Source organism: Myxocyprinus asiaticus, chromosome 49 (assembly GCF_019703515.2).
Source record: "Myxocyprinus asiaticus isolate MX2 ecotype Aquarium Trade chromosome 49, UBuf_Myxa_2, whole genome shotgun sequence".
NCBI classification, from domain to species: domain Eukaryota; kingdom Metazoa; phylum Chordata; class Actinopteri; order Cypriniformes; family Catostomidae; genus Myxocyprinus; species Myxocyprinus asiaticus.
Window position 1 is genome coordinate 19,205,763 of NC_059392.1, and position 17,592 is coordinate 19,223,354.

The window sequence follows — 17,592 nt, forward strand, 5'->3', positions numbered from 1 at the left end:
TCGAAGATTGTTTATACAATGTGCTACCATAAGCGTTAGAGGGAATGTGCTCACATTTGAATTAATACAAAAATGTCTAAGGGTGGATGGTGCTTTTCAGTAATTCGGCAGTATGGGGTTGATTTTAGGGTACATGAACTTTCAGAGGCAACATGTCGATGTCCTGTGTGGTCATGTTGGGGTAACACCACTGACCATTCAAAACAGGCCATTCAAATTTTTTTTTTTTCAGAATGAAACATGTAGAAACACACTGTTTGGTCATTGACTGTCCACTTACTGCACATGACCTTAAAGCCCAAAGTATACTTCAGTTTGAAGCGAATGCTTAGCGTATGCATACAGGTGAACATTCAGCCTTTCAAAGTACTGTATACTCCCTTTGACTGTGCACGCATTCACATGCTGTTGGCGCATGCACAATATGACTGCTATGAGATACTGGACTATTTATCTTCAGGAGTTTAGACCCATAAAGGTGTCTTTATATTCCATCAGACTCAGTAGGTATCTCTTGACCTCTTCACACATGCACTCTTGATGTGCACATCCGCTGCTGTTGTTTCCACCTTCGTCTCATCTCCTGTTGTTTATCGGCGATTACATCTTCTTGCACTTCTTCGAAACGGCTCAGTTATGAGTGTTGCCACTTTGTGGAACCACTAGTTATTGCAAATAATTCCAGATGCATGTGTGTAATGCGCATTCAGAGTAAACTCGGTTAGAAAAATCGAGCCGCACGCGTTCAGTGCTCGAGCACTCGAAATTTGCATCACGCATCCTGTATTGAGATGCCTAGTGTTCACGTCTAACCAAAGTATACAGTTCTTTGGGCTTTAGCGCAAGGAAGAATTATCCACATGCTTTTCAAAGTGTTTTCTGTGGGTCCTCCGGGTGATATGGTTTCCCCCACAGTCCAAAGAAATTCAGGTCAAGTGTATTGGAGAGTCAAAAAGTTCCTTTAGATGTGAGTAAGTGTCTGAATGTGTTTGTCTGTGTATGGTATGTTAGCCACTCGATAGCCATAAAACTAGACAACCCTGCAAATTTGACAGCGTCAAACATAAAAATATAGTCGCTAGCGGCAATTAACAGGGTCTAAGAAATTAGAAAAATTGATATATTTACTTAGTAGGTATGGTGTTTGCAGATGTAAAAGGATTAGCTAAACAAAACAAGTATCTGATTTCAGGTCCATCTGCCATTTTGAGATTTCTGAAGAAAAAAATATTTTTTGCATGTATCATCTAGAGATCCTTATGACAAAATCTTATCAATAGTATTGTGATTCGTCAAATCATTTAGAAGATAGAAGCCAATTAATTAATTTATCAACCTATATCTTCTCACCGATTTGACAAATACAATTCTTTTAAATGTACTTTTTGTCATGAGGGTCTCTAGATGATACATGCTAAATTTCCAGCACAACGATCTTGGAGATGCATACAAAATTCAAAATGGCAGAAAAGTTTTATAGATGGAAATTAAATCAGAAATCTAGCTTTTGCTTCGAATCAGAGGAAACATTTTTTTTTTCTTTTTTTTATTCTAGCCTATATGATTGTATTAGTGAAAATGCTTCTTATAGCGCCACCAAGGGTCTTGGACACCTAATAATATCAGTAAATACATTCATATTAACAGCTCTTAAATACTAAAATAAAAACTAAATATACTGAAAAATGAAAACCACACAAAAACTAACAGTCAAAGAGTGAAAACTAAACAAAACTAAACTAAATTTGAAAAAAATTAAATAATAATAAATTCAAAAACTACCTGGACGAGGGGGCCTGGTTAGCTCAGTGGTAAAATACGCTGGCTACCACCCCTGGAGTTCGCTAGTTCGCTAGTTCGAATCCCAGGGCGTGTTGAGTGGCTCCAGCCAGGTCTCCTAAGCAACCAAATTGGCCCGGTTGCTAGGGAGGGTAGAGTCACATGGGGTAACCTCCTCGTGGTCGCTATAATGTGGTTTGTTCTCGGTGGGGCGCATGATGAATTGAGCGTAGTTGCCGCGGTGGATGGCGTGAAGCCTCCACACGCGCTATGTCTCCGTGGCAACACGCTCAACAAGCCACATGATAAGATGTGCGGGTTGACTGTCTCAGACGCGGAGGCAACTGGGATTCGTCCTCTGCCACCCGGACTGAGGCGAATCACTATGCGACCACGAGGACTTAGAGTACATTGGGCATTCCAAATTGGGAGAAAAAGGGGAAAAATTCCCCCCCAAAAAAACAACAAAAAAAACTACCTGGACAAGACATGAAAATGATGGTAATTTCTGCTCCACTGCTTAACAATCCCCTCTAGATGAAGCTTTTATATTTGTTTTGCCTTCATTTACATTGGCAGTCATCTTTGGCAGTAAATTGTTTGCTCATTCCTCCTGCGGGGTCTGTTATAAAGGTCTGGACAGGGGAGTAGCTTTGTTTCTTGGTTGAAGATTTACTGCTCATGTCCATGTGCAGTATGAGACAGCTGGTAATACTAGCAATTCTGGTCTTGGCGCTATGCGCCGCCAGCGATGTAGAATATAAGTGTTTAGAAGACCAGGACAGTATCGCTACAGATGCAGCTGAGAAGTTCATCAATGACCATCATCGTCATGGATACAAGTTCAAGTTTGTCTCTCTAGACAGTCGCACAGCCGAGGAGAAGGTTAGTTTTCACTAAAGCCAGTCTTCCATAAGTGATTTCAATTGTACCAGAGCATAGACTTACTCATAAAAAATTGTCTTGTTTCTGTGCAGGCTGATCCTTGTGAGGTGGTCTTCAGGATCACCTTAGAAGAATCTGTATGTCACATTGTGAATCCTAAACCTGTAGATCAGTGTGAAGTTAGATCAGAGACTGAGACGGTGAGCTGAACACCAGAGATGTTACAAACTATAATTGCAAAAATAATTTACATTTATCGCTCTGAATTCAGAGATCTTTGTGACATTTATTTAATATCCTTTTTATTTTCTCCTTACAGAAAGTGACAGCGAAATGCAATGTGACCATCTCTAGTATTGAAGGAAAAGCAGCTGTGAAAAACTATATCTGTGACACTGAGCCAGGTGCTACAACAACAAAAACAAATCAATAAAAAGTTTTTTTTTTTCTCTAGACACTTGACTTATGTATTAACACTGCTCAAATCTATAACCTTTAAAAAGCCCTTAGAAATGTTTAAGGTTAAAGAAACATGACCATACATGTCACATGCTATTTGGACTTGCATGGCTACTCTTTTTTACTAGTCGAGTAACAGTAACGCCCAGAAAAGTAGTCAAGTACTCAGTTTCTCAGCGGGTCAATGTTTACCTAAAGTAGCCTAAATGACTCAGAGGTTGCTTTAACCTACATTTTCCACTATTTTCCACACTTTAAAAACATTGATGGATAATAACAAATGATGTCCATCATTTTGACAGATGAAATACAAGAATGAAACCATCAATTTTTATCTTTACTGTACATGGTATATACTGTATGCAGCTTCTGAAGACTAAAATTGATTACCTTCAGGATTGTTTTACGGCACAATTAATGTTGCATTTTTACCACCTGCATATTATTATTTTTTTTGTAAATTTTTTATTGATCATGGTAGTAGTAATTCTTCATATGAAGAAAAAATGATGGAAAAGAGCATTATAACCAGCCATTTAGACATGTGGTGGTGTCGAGTATGCTTTAAGCGTTTTAAAGAACCGATTCAGCAGGTTCCCACAAGTGCAGACTTTATGGACATGTTTGTGCTGTTGCCTGTTTTGCATAATTCCTTTAGTAAAAGGAATATTTAGACAGCACTTCAGCAGGTACAATTCATTCTTAGTGAATTCCTTCAATAGTATATTTTTAGGGTTCATTTACGCTTATAATTCTGTGTTTTGTCCCAGGTTCACATCGATTGCTGGTTAAGAAATGCCCTGACTGCCCCGCTCTACTGCCCCTTCATGACCCTAAGGGTCTAGAGAGTGTGAAATCTGCCCTGCAGAAATACAACAAGGAATCCAACCACACATCTTACTTTAAACTGATGGAAGTAGGAAGAATCAGCACACAGGTAATGATTTACAAAAAATGTTTTAGGCTCAAAATATTCTCAATAAATCATACTTTTGAAGATCAGCATGAAGTCCAGTCAGCATTGCAGATTATTCTGGCCAAGGACCACACAACAGTCTAAACAGCACGTAAAAACAAAACAAACTGTGGTTGATTGCTTTACATGTTAGTCAGACTGTCTTATCCTCTCTAAAGGCCTGGCTCTACGCTCACGATTGTACCAATGTAGGTAATTTTGCACCAGCTCACTATTAACTCTGCACACCTACCAAAGACGTGGACCAATGGCAGTAAGAAGGTGTTATGAAGTTCACCCTGGTGAGCTGTTATGGACCACCGAAACAAATGCAAAAACACCTTCATGTTGGCCAAATTTAGTTCGAAATGACGTCGTTCTTCAGTTTCGTATGAAGTCTGCTAAACAACGTAAATGGGTGGTTCTTGGATAGAATAAGCTGTGGACCAGACTTCACACTGACTGTCAAAAATCTGGCTACGTAAAATGAAGTGGTATATAACTGTGTGAACTACATGTTAATAGAAAATCGGTCTCTTTTCTCAGTGGATGTTTATGGGTCAAAGCTTCTTTGCCCAGTTTGCCATTGTGGAGACTGACTGTCCAAACAAGGAGTCCCAGAATCGAGATGCGTGCAAGGCTTTATGTGGAGATAAGGCTGTAAGCGCACAGCAAATTGTATCCAACAATAATTATAACAAAATAAAATTACAATCCACAAAATAAAAGGTGAAGTGTGTACCTGTTTTGATGATAACTTGTACTTGTATTTGGAATACTTGTATCACAATTATTATATGCACAGTCAATTGTAATTAAGCCATTCGAAGGTTGATTCTCTTGAAAAGTATAAACACTGTGACTCTGCTGCACTTTTTTAAAACATTTCTCTATTTGAGCATTCCAACCAGCCTGACACCAGTGCAACCAGTAGTGTGAGTTTGGGGTGGGACCATCTGTTCAATCGCCTAATCACAGATGGTGGGAGTGTTCGGAAAAATTGTTTTTTTGCAATTTCGTTTTGTGCCTAGTGTCACAGAATAACACACACTTCACCTTTATTATTGAGATCTTTGAGAATACTTTACTATAATTTTGTGTGTGCAATCCCAGTCAATGTTGATTTCTGTATCTTTCTCTCTCTCTAGAGGTATGGATTCTGTAAATCCACTAAGGTTGGAATTAACGAACCGAGAGTGGAATGTAAAATTTATGAAGCTCAGGTAAACATCTCATGTGCATACAGTACACACAAACCGGATCATTGAGACCCAGTTTTGTTTTCCCATCTTAAAGGATACTACAGGTCTGAAAAAAAAAGCAGGATAGGATAGTGCTTTATTTATGCCTTGGAGGAAATTTGAGGTATTACAGTAGTAGACATAAATAACAGAATAGGCAAGAACACTAAACAAAAAATATAACCCAAGTTGAATTCAAAACTACAGAAATATTCAGAGAAAACAGTAAAACAGTTGCTGGATACATAAATATGTGGCACCATTTGAAAGCTAGATTCTGAACTTTTTACAGAACTCCATAACTTTTGTATTATGTGACATAAAATTAAAAATAAAAAGACCTGAAAAGCTCTGCATCGCAAATGAGCGCCAACCAGTGGTAATGATGTAGAATATGTAAATATGAATAGGAATATAAATGTATATCAGATAGCACTAAAATAGTCAAGTCATATATCAAATGAATGCTCTCGTTCACAAGAATGTGACTATGTTTGTTGCTGTAACACCACACAAAGTGAAATATGATCTCTGTAAGATAACAAAGGAGGTATTTACACTTGGTCACTTTATACGTTTTTACTAATCTGGTCGCTATCCGATTGAATAGGCACATGCCATTTACACTTGGCCACATCAATGTGTCTCTGCCAAATGGATATAAATCCGATCATCAATTTCCACACTATATGCAAATAAAACAGAGTTTACTTCCACAATTATGCTAATGCCGGGCAGGAAATTTAAAAGATTTAATATACAACCCCAATTACGAAAAAGTTGGGACAATATGAAAAATGCTAATAAAAACAAAAAGGAGTGATTTGTAAATTATATTCACCCTTTGCTATATTGAAAGCACTACAACTACACATTATCTGATGTTTTACCTTGTGAATCTCATTGTTTGTTTGTTTTTATGTAGTTATTTCAAATCAGATGATTGCAACACACTCCATAAAAGTTGAGACGGGCAATTTAAGACTAATAACAATCTGAAGAGTTGAAATAACAAGGCGATGTGAAAGAGGTGATGTTAAACAGGTGAGGCAATCATGTCAAAGTATATAGGGAGCCTCCAAAAGCAGCCTAGTCCTTCAAGAGCAAGGATCATTTGAGTCTTGTCAGTTCGCCAACAGATGCTTCAGCAAATAATCCAGCACTTTAAGAACAATGTTCCCCATAGAAAAATTGGAAGGATGTTGGGCATTTCACCCTCTACAGTGCACAATATAGTTAAAAGTTTCAAATCTCGGTGTGTAAAGGGCAAGATGAAAACCATTTCTGAATGCACGTGATCGCTGTTCCCTCAGATGTCACTGTCTTAAAAACATAATTCATCTGAAATGGATATCATGAACATGGGCTTGGGATTACTTTAGTAAACCTTTTGTTAGTCAACACCACTCACCACTGCATCCACAAATGCAAGTCTACAAGACTTTACTATGCAAAGCAGAAGCCATACATCAACACTGTCCAGAAGTGCTGCCGACTTCTCTGGGCTCGGTCTCATCTTAGATGGAAAGTAGAACAGTGGAACTGTGCTTTTTGTCTGAAGAGTCCACATTTCAAAACTTTTTTGAAAAACAAAGCCATCGTGTTCTCTGGGCCAAAGAGGAAAAGGGCCATCCAAGCTGTTTATAGCATCAGGTCCAAAAGCCAGTGTCTGTATGGGCCAGGGGTGTGTCAGTGACCATGGCATGGGTAACTCGCACATCTGTGAGAACACCATGAATGCAGACAGATATGTAAAAATTTTGAAGCAACATATACTGCCGTCCAGGGACGTCCCTGCATTTTCTAGCAGGACAACTTCACACCACATACTGCCTGGATTTCAAGTGCATGGCTGTGTATACAGAGAGTGTGGGTGCTAGACTGACCTGCCTGCAGTCCTGAACTGTCTCCAATTGAGAATGTGTGGCACATTATGAAGCACACCATACGGCAACAAAGACCCCATACAATTGTGTAGCTAAAGACCTACATAATGGATGATTGGGGGAAAATTCCACTTTCTAAACAGACTTGTGTCTTCAGTGCCCAAATGCTTAATAAGTGTTGTTTGAAGAAATGGTGATGTTTCACAGTTGTAAATACTTGACTGTCCCAACTTTTTTGGAGCATGTTGCAATCATCTGATTTGAAATAACTGTACATTTTCAAAAAACAATAACATTCAAAAGAAAAAAAAAATCATATAATATGTAGTTGTAGTGCTTTCAGTATAGCAAAGGGTGAATATAATTTACAAATCAGTCCTTTTTGTTTTGATTAGCATTTTTCATACTGTCACAACTTTTTCATAATTGGGGTTGTATTATTTGATTCCAGTGCGCGTGTGTGTGGGTGTCTGTGCGCTCTGTATATATTTCCCCTCGTGACTTCTCGTCTGTAAGAAATGTCATGTGCATCGGCTGCACTCTTTGTCAGTTTTTAGTTCCATTTCGTCAGCGATCTGCATCAAATAAATGAAGAAAAAAGTACTGTCTCTCCTACAATGTGCATTCATCTCTTTCTTTGTTATTATTTACTGCGCAACACAAGCCCTATGCAAATACTGCAGCTGTTACAGTATATTTCATATTTTCTCCATGCTGATGTAGTGCTATTTGGGTGGAGTAAAGTCGAAATATGTGGCTTAAACAGCCAGATCTATTTACACTTGACCGTTTTCGCCTGGAATGCATCTCAAACCACCTCGGGATATTTATATCCATCTCGTATCCATCTTGGAGGGCATTTACACCTGGTCTTTTCATGATCGGATAGCAATGCGATCAGCAAAAATGCATGAAGTGACCAAGAGTAAATACCCAAATTGTCTACTCCAATCACTGCTTCTTTAATCCCCAACTAACTACAATCTCTGTATTAGCTGTTTTCTTCAAAATTAAATTTTTTGTACTTGTCTGTGAACTAGCTAGGGTAAATAATCCAGTGTTATGTCTGATGCCCAGAACAAAATCGTCATGGTTACTGGTGTAACCTCCGTTCCCTGATGGAGGGAACGAGACGTTGGTGTCGATGTAGTGACACTAGGGGTCACTCTTGGGAGCCCGAGACACCTCTGGTCTTTGATAAAAGGCCAATGAAAATTGGCGAGTGGTATTTGCATGCCACTCCCCCGAACATACGGGTATAAAAGGAGCTGGTATGCAACCACTCATTCAGGTTTTACGCTGAGGAGCCGATATAAGGTCCGGCCATTTCAGCGGGTAGTTCAGCGTTGTGGCAGGAGGGACCAACGTCTCGTTCCCTCCATCAGGGAACGGAGGTTACACCAGTAACCATGACGTTCCCTATCTGTCACTCACTCGACGTTGGTGTCGATGTAGTGACACTAGGGGTCCCTATACAAAACGCCACAAGGCTGAACTGTGTTACGTGAACTGGCGGTGTGTGGTGGGCAGACTTGCTGTGTGCCTCATAGCCAGCACACCAGGTCGACACGTAACCTCCCCCAACACAGTTATGAGTGTCGAACGGCCCTTTTTGGGGACAAGTCGACTACCCAGAGATAGAGACAGGCTTAACCCAGTCATGGCCTCTTTCCCCTTCTCTTTTTCCACTCCCTAAAAAAGAAGGGGGATTATCCGACTGGGCCGCCAGGTCTAGTCGGGGGGTGTCCCTCCCAAGGGGAGGACACCGCGGAGACCACACCTCGCCCCAAGAGAGGGGGGATATTTAAGTGGAAGAATACATCACATGGTCTTTCCAACCATGTGGAGAGCCTTCAAGGTAGATCCTACCCAATGGGGGAGGAGTTACTACAACATGGAGACTGAGGGGCTCTGCCCAAGGAAGACGCAGTTTGCCAGTAGGGAAACGAACTAGCGAAAGATATAGATCGCATGGGGTTAGCCTTACAGGGAACCGCCACATGCGGAGCACCTACCCCAGAACCGGGCTCTTAGTTAGCGCGTGTACTGGGCCGGCAGCGAGTCTCTCCGAAAACTCGACTGCCACAGGGCTCGGAGGAAGTCAACCAGGGAACAACCTTTATGAACACTACTGGGAATTAACAGCGCACGTCTTCAGCTCAAAAGGAGGTGGAAGGCGCTATGTGCAAGCGATACACCCGGCCGGCTATCCCGGGCTTATCCGCTTGTGTTGCGTGCCACTACCTGGGACGAAACCGGTTCCACCCGGAGGTTGTAGAACCTTGCAAAGGTGTTGGGTGTTGCCCAGCCCGCTGCTCTGCAATGTCTGTTAGAGAGGCACCTCTGGCCAGGGCCCAAGAAGCCGCTACACCACGAGTAGAATGGGCTCGTAGCCCTACCGGGGGCGGCATGTTTTGGGCGAGACATGCCATAGTTATGGCGTCAATGAGCCAGTGGGCGATCCTCTGCTTGGAGACAGCGCTTCCTTTCCGCTGTGCACCGAAGCAGACAAAGAGCTGCTCAGAGAGTCTAAAGCTCTGCGTGCGATCCAAATAGATGCGCAAAGCGCGCACCGGACACAGCAACGCCAGGGCTGGGTCTGCCTCCTCCTGGGGCAGCGCTTGCAGGTTCACCACCTGGTCTCTAAAAGGAGTGGTGGGAACCTTGGGCACATAGCCCGGTCGGGGGACTCAGGATCACGTGAGAATAGCCCGGACCGAACTCCAGGCACGTTTCGCTGACAGAGAACGCTTGCAGGTCACCTACCCTCTTGATGGAAGTGAGCGCAGTCAGGAGGGAAGTCTTCAAGGAGAGTGCCTTAAGCCCGGCTGACTGCAAAACTCAAAGGGGGCTCTCTGTAGACCCTGAAAAACTACAGAGGTCCGATGAGGGAACAAGGCGTGGCCTGGAGGGATTCAGCCTCCAGGCGCCTCTTAGGAACCTGATGATCAGATCATGCTTCCCTAAGGACTCACCGTCGACTGCGTCATGGTGTGCTGCTATGGCAGCAACATACACCTTCAAGGTGGAAGGGGACAGCCTCCCTTCCAACCTCTCTTGCAGGAAGGAAAGCACTGATCTGACTGCGCACCTCTGGGGGTCTTCCTGATGGGAAGAACACCACTTAGCGAACAGACACCACTTAAAGGCATACAGGCGCCTCGTAGAGGGAGCCCTAGCCTGAGTGAATGTGTCTACCACCGCAGGTGGGAGACAGCTTAGGTCTTCCGCGTCCCGTCCAGTGGCCAGACATGGAGATTCCAGAGGTCTGGGCGCGGGTGCCGGATGGTGCCCCTTCCCTGAGAAAGAAGGGCCTTTCTCAGGGGAATTTGCCCGGGGGGAGCTGTCACGAGGATCGTGAGGTCCGAGCACCACGTCTGGGCGGGCCAGTAGGGTGCTTACCAGGACGACCTTCTCCTCGTCCTCCCTGACCTTGCACAGGGTCTGTGCGAGCAGGCTCACAGGGGAAAACGCATATTTGCGAATGCCAGGGGACCAGCTGTGTGCCAGCGCGTCTATGCCGAGGAAGGCCTCGGTGAGGGCGTACTAGAGCGGGCAGTGGGAGGATTCTTGGGAGGCGAACAGGTGCACCTGTGCCTGACTGAATCGACTCCAAATCAGCTGGACCACCTGAAGGTGGAGTCTCCACTCTCCCTTGAGGGTAACCTGTTGTTACGGCGCATCCGCCAAAGTGTTGAGGTTGCCCGGGATGTGAGTGGCTTGCAGCGACTTGGTGCTGCTAACTCCGTTGGAGGAGACGGCGGGCGAGTTATGACATACAGCGGGAGCGCATACCGCCTTGGCGGTTGACATATGCTACCGCTGCCGTGCTGTCTGTCCGAACTAGCACGTGCTTGCCCTGGATCAACGGCCGGAACCTCCGCAGGGCGAGCAGAATTGCCAGTAACTCGAGGCAGTTGATGTGCCAACGCAGCTGCGGGCCCGTCTAGATGCCGGCAGCTGCGTGCCCGTTGCCAACAGCGCCCCAGCCCATTTTGGAGGCGTCTGTCGTGACCACGACGCGCCTGGAGACCAGTTCTAGCGGAACACCTGCTCGTGGAAACGAGAGGTCGGTCCAAGGGCTGAAAAGACGGTGACAGACCGACGTAATGGCCACGCGGTGTGTCCCGTGGCGCCATGCCCGTCTCGGGACTCGAGTCTGGAGCCAGTGCTGAAGCGGCCTCATATGCATCAACCCGTGCGGGGTGGCCACCGCCGAGGACGCCATATGCCCCAGGAGCCTCTGAAAATGTTTCAGTGGAACCGCTGTTTTCTGTTTGAACGCCTTCAAACAGGCCAGCACCGACTGGGCGCGCTCGTTCGTAAGGTGCGCCGTCAAGGAGACTGAGTCCAACTCCAAACCGAGAAAAGAGATGCTCTGAACCGGGAGGAGCTTGCTCTTTTCCCAGCTGACCCGAAGCCCTAGTCGGCTGAGGTGTGAGAGCACCAGGTCCCTGTGTGCGCACAACACGTCTCGAGAGTGAGCTAGGATTAGCCAGTCATCGAGATAGTTGAGAATGCGAATGCCCACCTCCCTTAACGGGGCAAGGGCAGCCTCTGCGATCTTCGTAAAGACGCGAGGAGACAGGGACAGGCCGAAAGGGAGGACTTGTACCGATACGCCTGACCCTCGAACGCAAACCGCAGGAAGGGTCTGTGTCGAGGAAGGATCGAGACGTGAAAGTACGCATCCTTCAGGTCTACCGCCGCGAACCAATCTTGATGCCGGACGCTCGCTAGAATGCGTCTTTGCGTCAGCATCTTGAACGGGAGTCTGTGTAAGGCCCGGTTCAGTACTCGCAGGTCCAAGATTGGCCGCAACCCACTGCCTTTTTTCGGTACAATGAAGTAGGGGCTGTAAAACCCCCTCTTCATCTCGGCTGGAGGGACAGGTTCTATTGCGTCCTTCCGTAGGAGGGTAGCGATCTCCGCGCAAGGTAGCAGCGTTTCCATCTTTCACCAAGGTGAAGTGGACACCGCTGGACCTGGGCGGATGCCCAGCGAAGTGAATCGTGCAGCCGAGTCGGACGGTCCGGACCAGCCCTCGCGACGGACTGGAAAGCGCAAGCCATGCACCCGAGTTCCGCGCAAGGGGGACCAAAGGGACAACGTCATCGGATGTACCGGCGGGTGGGGCCTCGCGGCGGGGCGGAGCTTGAGGTGCCACACCACATCGTGGCCGTGCTGAGTCCGAGGACATCGAAGCACTTACCTGGCTCCTTGTGACCACCCCCGGAACAGCCTGGGACGGGGGAGGAAGAGGCCTGTCCTCATGACCCGTGGAGACTGTCACATCGGGGGCGGATTGTGCCACAGCTGGGCGCTCAGGGTGGGAGACCGCCGCTGGAGCGCCAACCTGCCAAATGGAGTGGTGGACGGTGGTCGTGATGCCAGCCGTACACACCGAATATGTGACCCAGGGAACAAGGAAACCACTCTTGCGGAGCTCTTGAGTACTGCAGCCACTTGGGCATGTAGCGCAATTAAATGCAAAAGGTAACAAAAAGATCTGCTTACCAGCTCCAGAGCAGCGGGTTTCGTTGTCCCTGGGTCGCCCGTCTCAGGGGCGCTTCGAAGACCTCCGTGGGTTCTTCGGTGCCGGCTGTGAGACGGGTGGCGTCGGCTTCCTGCGGTGGGCTCCACGCCGGGGCCGGGCCGGAGGGGCGGGCTGCGGCGGAGCCGGTGCAGTCACCGCAGGGGGACGCCCTCGGCGATGAGTAGATGGGGGGATCTTGAGCCACGCCGGGGCAGGACAAGCCGTCTAGCATCCATCTACTGCTCTACCATCGAGAACTGCTGGGCAAAGTCCTCGACAGTGTCGCCGAATAGGCCCGCCTGGAAAATGGGGGCAGCAAGGAATCGTGTCCTGTCGGCCTCACCCATCTCGACCAGGTTGAGCCAAAGGTGGCGCTCCTGGACCACTAGTGTGGCCATCGTCCGCCCGGGAGACCGCGCCGTGACCTCCGTTGCTCGGAGAGCGAGGTCGGTCGCCTAGCGCAGTTCCTGCATCAATCCCGGGGCGGAACTACCCTTGTGCAGTTCCTTTAGCGCCTTGGCGGACTTGCAGGAGTGCCATGACGTGCAGGGCGGAGGCGGCTTGTCCAACAGCGCCGTAGGCTTTGACCGTCAGAGACGACGTAAACCTACAGGCCTTGGACGGGGGCTTTGGGCACCCACGCCAGGTGGCGGCGCTCTGCGGGCATAGGTGCACCGCGAGCGCCTTTATCCACCGGGGGATTGCCGAATAACCCTTGGCCGCCCCACCATCGAGGGTAGTGAGAGCGGGGAAGCTGAAAAGATCGGGACCGGGCAGTAAAAGGTGCCTCCCGCGATCTTGTCAGCTCTTCATGCACTTCCGGGAAGAAAGGAACGGGGCGGGGCGTGGCTTTGAGCGGCGCCGCGAGCCCAGGAACCAATCACAGAGCCGCGAGCGGCTGTCCGGGAAAGCATGTCGTCATCTCCGCGTCAGCCTGTGACTGGGCGATCGACCCCGAAGGGAGGAGCCCAGCCGAGGCTTCCGACTGGACGAGCCCGCTCTCCGATGCTGCGCTCGAGAGCTCATCACTTTCGCAGGCTCCGAATAAGTGGTCGAACTCGCCGTGAGACGAGCCGGCGGACTCACCCGGAAGCCCGATCGGGGCAGACGAGCGTGCTGGGGAATGGGAGTTCCGCGGGGGGATACCCGGCGGAGGCGGTCCCATTGGGGTCCCCAAATCGCCCCCAGTGCTAGCCGCGCTGGCCTCAAACCCGTGGGTAAAAGGACCGAGGCGGGAGCCTCTGGGGTGGCTCGCTTCTTTACGAAGGCGAGCCGCGACCGCAACGTTGCCATGGACACATTCTCGCAATGAGAATGTGACCATCCACGAACGCTGTCTCCGCATGAGCAGTGCCCAGACACGAAAGACAGTGATCGTGACCGTTAGAAGGCGAGAGATAACGAGCACAACCAGGAATAACACACAATCGGAAAAGCATCTTTAAAAAGACGCGTCTTTAAAAAGACGTTCCGTGTGTGCGCTCTTTTAGAGAAATATATACTCTTTTAGAGGGGAAAAATGCTCTTTCAGAAAATATACTCTCTAGTTTTTCTGCCGAAGCGCCCAGGGGCGTTCTCTGCAGTGCACCAGTGCAGAGGAGGGAGAAGCCGCTGAAATGCGCCGTCAGATCCAGCAGGTGAATGAACAGTAGTATTCAGCTCAATGAGCATGACCGTTCGGCTCCGAAGAGAAAATCTGAATGAGTGGTTGCATACCAGCTCCTTTTATACCCGTATGTTCGGGGGAGTGGCATGCAAATACCACTCGCCAATTTTCATTGGCCTTTTATCAAAGACCAGAGGTGTCTCGGGCTCCCAAGAGTGACCCCTAGTGTCACTACATCGACACCAACGTCGAGTGAGTGACAGATAGGGAACTACAGTAGAGCAGATAAGGCATGATAAACAAATCATAAGAAAAATATGTTCTCGAATGTTGATGATGGAATTTTATACAGATTTGTAAAGATGAGGATCTCAGATTTCCAACAACATCTAGAATAAGCTTCTAGTCCACTTAGAAGTCAAGATATTGGACAAAACATTGGAGAAGGTGTGTGTGATCACAGAATAGACTGAATGTCTATGGACGAGCACATGGTGAGTGCTCAGCTGCGTTAGAATGCCACCTGCATTTCAGATCTGTATATTGTGACAGAAGGTGAAAGAGGAAAAATTGTTTTTCCTATTGTATGCTGCCATATAATGGAATGAATTAACACTTTTTGCAGGGAAAAAAAGAGCAAACAGAGCCTGAATCACAGGTTTTCAAAGACAGGATAAAAAAATGTATGTTCATCATAAGATTGTAAAAATATACAATATGAAGGTTAGCTTTTAAATTTGGATATGGAAAACTTGCAAACACCAGCTAAAAAATATAGCAGAGCTTAAGGGATTCAAACTGGAAGGTGCTTGTATTTTTAATAATAATAATAATAATAATAATAATAATAATAATAATAAAATTTCTGGAGTGGAATAAGGAGTGGAAACCCTAACTCCAATATGTTGGTCTTTTGCTCTAATCCTTTCCAGAACTCAACTCATCCATTTCAGTCAAGAGACTGTGGTCCTCCACCACACCACCACCACCACCACCACCACCACCACCACCATCCAGGGCACCACCCAGATCATGCTCACCCTCATCACCCAGATCATGCTCACCCTCATCACCCAGATCATGCTCATCCTCATCACCCAGATCATGCTCACCCTCATCACCCAGATCATGCTCATCCTCATCACCCAGATCATGCTCATCCTCATCATCCAGATCATGCTCATCCTCATCGCCCAGATCATGCTCATCCTCATCGCCCAGATCATGAGGACAAAAAAAAGCCTGATCAAAAGGGTCGGCCAGAACATGCGGGCCACGGGCACAAGAACAAAACCTCAGATCACAAAGACTGGCCAGAACATGTGGGACACTCTGGCAAAGAGAAACCCCGGTGTCCAAAACGCCCTTTTGGACTTCCAGAATCTGGGTCTGAGGGGCGCCATGAGTTCCCATGCCATGGCTTTGTAAAAATACCCCCCTCTATTTATCCAATTTGCCCCTTCCCTCCTTCACATCCCTGCAGGGGTCCACCAGAGCTTGCGCCTCCTCCTATGATATTTGATTAATCCAAAATGCCTTTTCAAAATAACCACCATAAGAAAAGTGTGCACTATTAATTGTAATCACATGAAGTATTTCATAACATCTCAAGTATTCTATAAACAAATGAATCTCCATTGTAATTGCATCAGTCAATGTGATCCCGCTGTGAACATTCTTTATAACAAATCACAATTGTGCTGCTATTTAGTGTTTTAAATTAAATTAAAAGTGCCTTTTATCTTGGGAGGCCTTTAGCCCATTGTATCTTTTAATGTTTTGAGAAAACAACTCTGAACAACTGAACAACTCTGGAGATCAAAGTGGGTAGTACCAATGTAAGTGTGTGAGAACATTCAGAGTCAGGCACAGTAAAAATCCTTCAAGTTTGTCCAGTGTGCTTGAGTGATAATTGTCTCTAAACACGATGATCATTATTGTACTTATTGTACAATTATGCATATATATTTCAGATAGCAAACAACTAAACAGACTTGATTCGGAATTGCCAAATAATTAGATTTTTGCTGAACAAAGAAATCATATAATGTACAGTTGAAGTCAGAAGTTTACATACACCTTAGCCAAATACATTTAAACTCTGTTTTGCACAATTCCTGACATTTAATTGTAGAAAACATTCCATGTCTTAGGTCAGTTAGGATCACTACTTTATTTTAAGAATGTGAAATGTCAGAATAATAGTAGAGAGAATGATTCATTTCAGCTTTTATTTCTTTCATCACATACCCAGTGAGTCAGAAGTTGACATACACTTGTTAGTATTTGGTAGCATTGCATTTAAATGGTTTAACTTGGGTTAAACATTTTGGGTAGCCTTCAACCAGCTTCTCACAATAAGTTGCTGGAATTTTGGCCCATTCCTCCAGACAGAACTGGTGTAACTGAGTCAGGTTTGAAGGCCTCCTTGTTCGCACACAGATTTTCTATCAGATTGTGGATTTGTGATGGCCACTCCAATACCTTGACTTTGGTGTCCTTAAGCTATTTTGCCACAACTTTGGAGGAATGCTTGGGGTCATTGTCCATTTGGAAGACTCATTCACGACCAAGCTTTAACTTCCTAGATGATGTCTTGAAATGTTGCTTCAATATATACATATAATTTTCCTTCCTCATGATGCCATCTATTTTGTGAAGTGCACCAGTCCCTCCTGCAGCAAAGCACCCCCACAAAATGATGCTGCCACCCCTATGCTTCACGGTTGGGATGGTGTTCTTCGAATTGCAAGCCTAACCCTTTTTCCTCCAAACATAATGATGGTCATTATGGCCAAACACTTCAATTTTTGTTTCATTAGACCAGAGGACATTTTTCCAAAAAGCAAGATCTTTGTTCCAATTTGCACTTGCAAACTGTAGTCTGGCTTTTTTATGGTGGTTTTGGAGCAGTGGCTTCTTCCTTGCTGAGCAGCCTTTCAGGTTATGTCGATATAGGACTCGTTTTACTGTGGATATACATACTTTTCTAACTGATTCCTCCAGCATCTTCACAAGGTCCTTTGCTGTTGTTCTGGGATTGATCTTCACTTTTCGCACCAAACTACGTTCATCTCTAGGAGACAGAATGTGTCTCCTTCCTGAGCGGTATGATGGCTGTGTGGCCCCATGGTGTTTATACTTGCATACTGTTGTTTGTACAGATGAATGTGGTACCTTCAGGCATTTGGAAATTGCTCCCAAGGATGAACCAGACTTAGGTCTTTGTTTATTGGTTTTTGGTT

The 17,592-nt window shown here is 45.9% G+C and overlaps 1 protein-coding gene across 1 annotated transcript; it reads left to right on the top strand.

Moving 5' to 3' along the window:
* Positions 1-2,429: 2,429 nt before the first annotated feature.
* LOC127438144 (antihemorrhagic factor cHLP-B-like) lies at positions 2,430-16,238 on the top strand. The gene is made up of 7 exons (XM_051693483.1): positions 2,430-2,664; positions 2,757-2,864; positions 2,984-3,068; positions 3,894-4,060; positions 4,625-4,738; positions 5,227-5,301; positions 15,280-16,238. Exons 1-7 carry the CDS (start codon positions 2,461-2,463, stop codon positions 15,871-15,873), a joined length of 1,347 nt encoding a protein of 448 aa, XP_051549443.1. The 5' UTR covers positions 2,430-2,460; the 3' UTR covers positions 15,874-16,238.
* Positions 16,239-17,592: the final 1,354 nt, after the last annotated feature.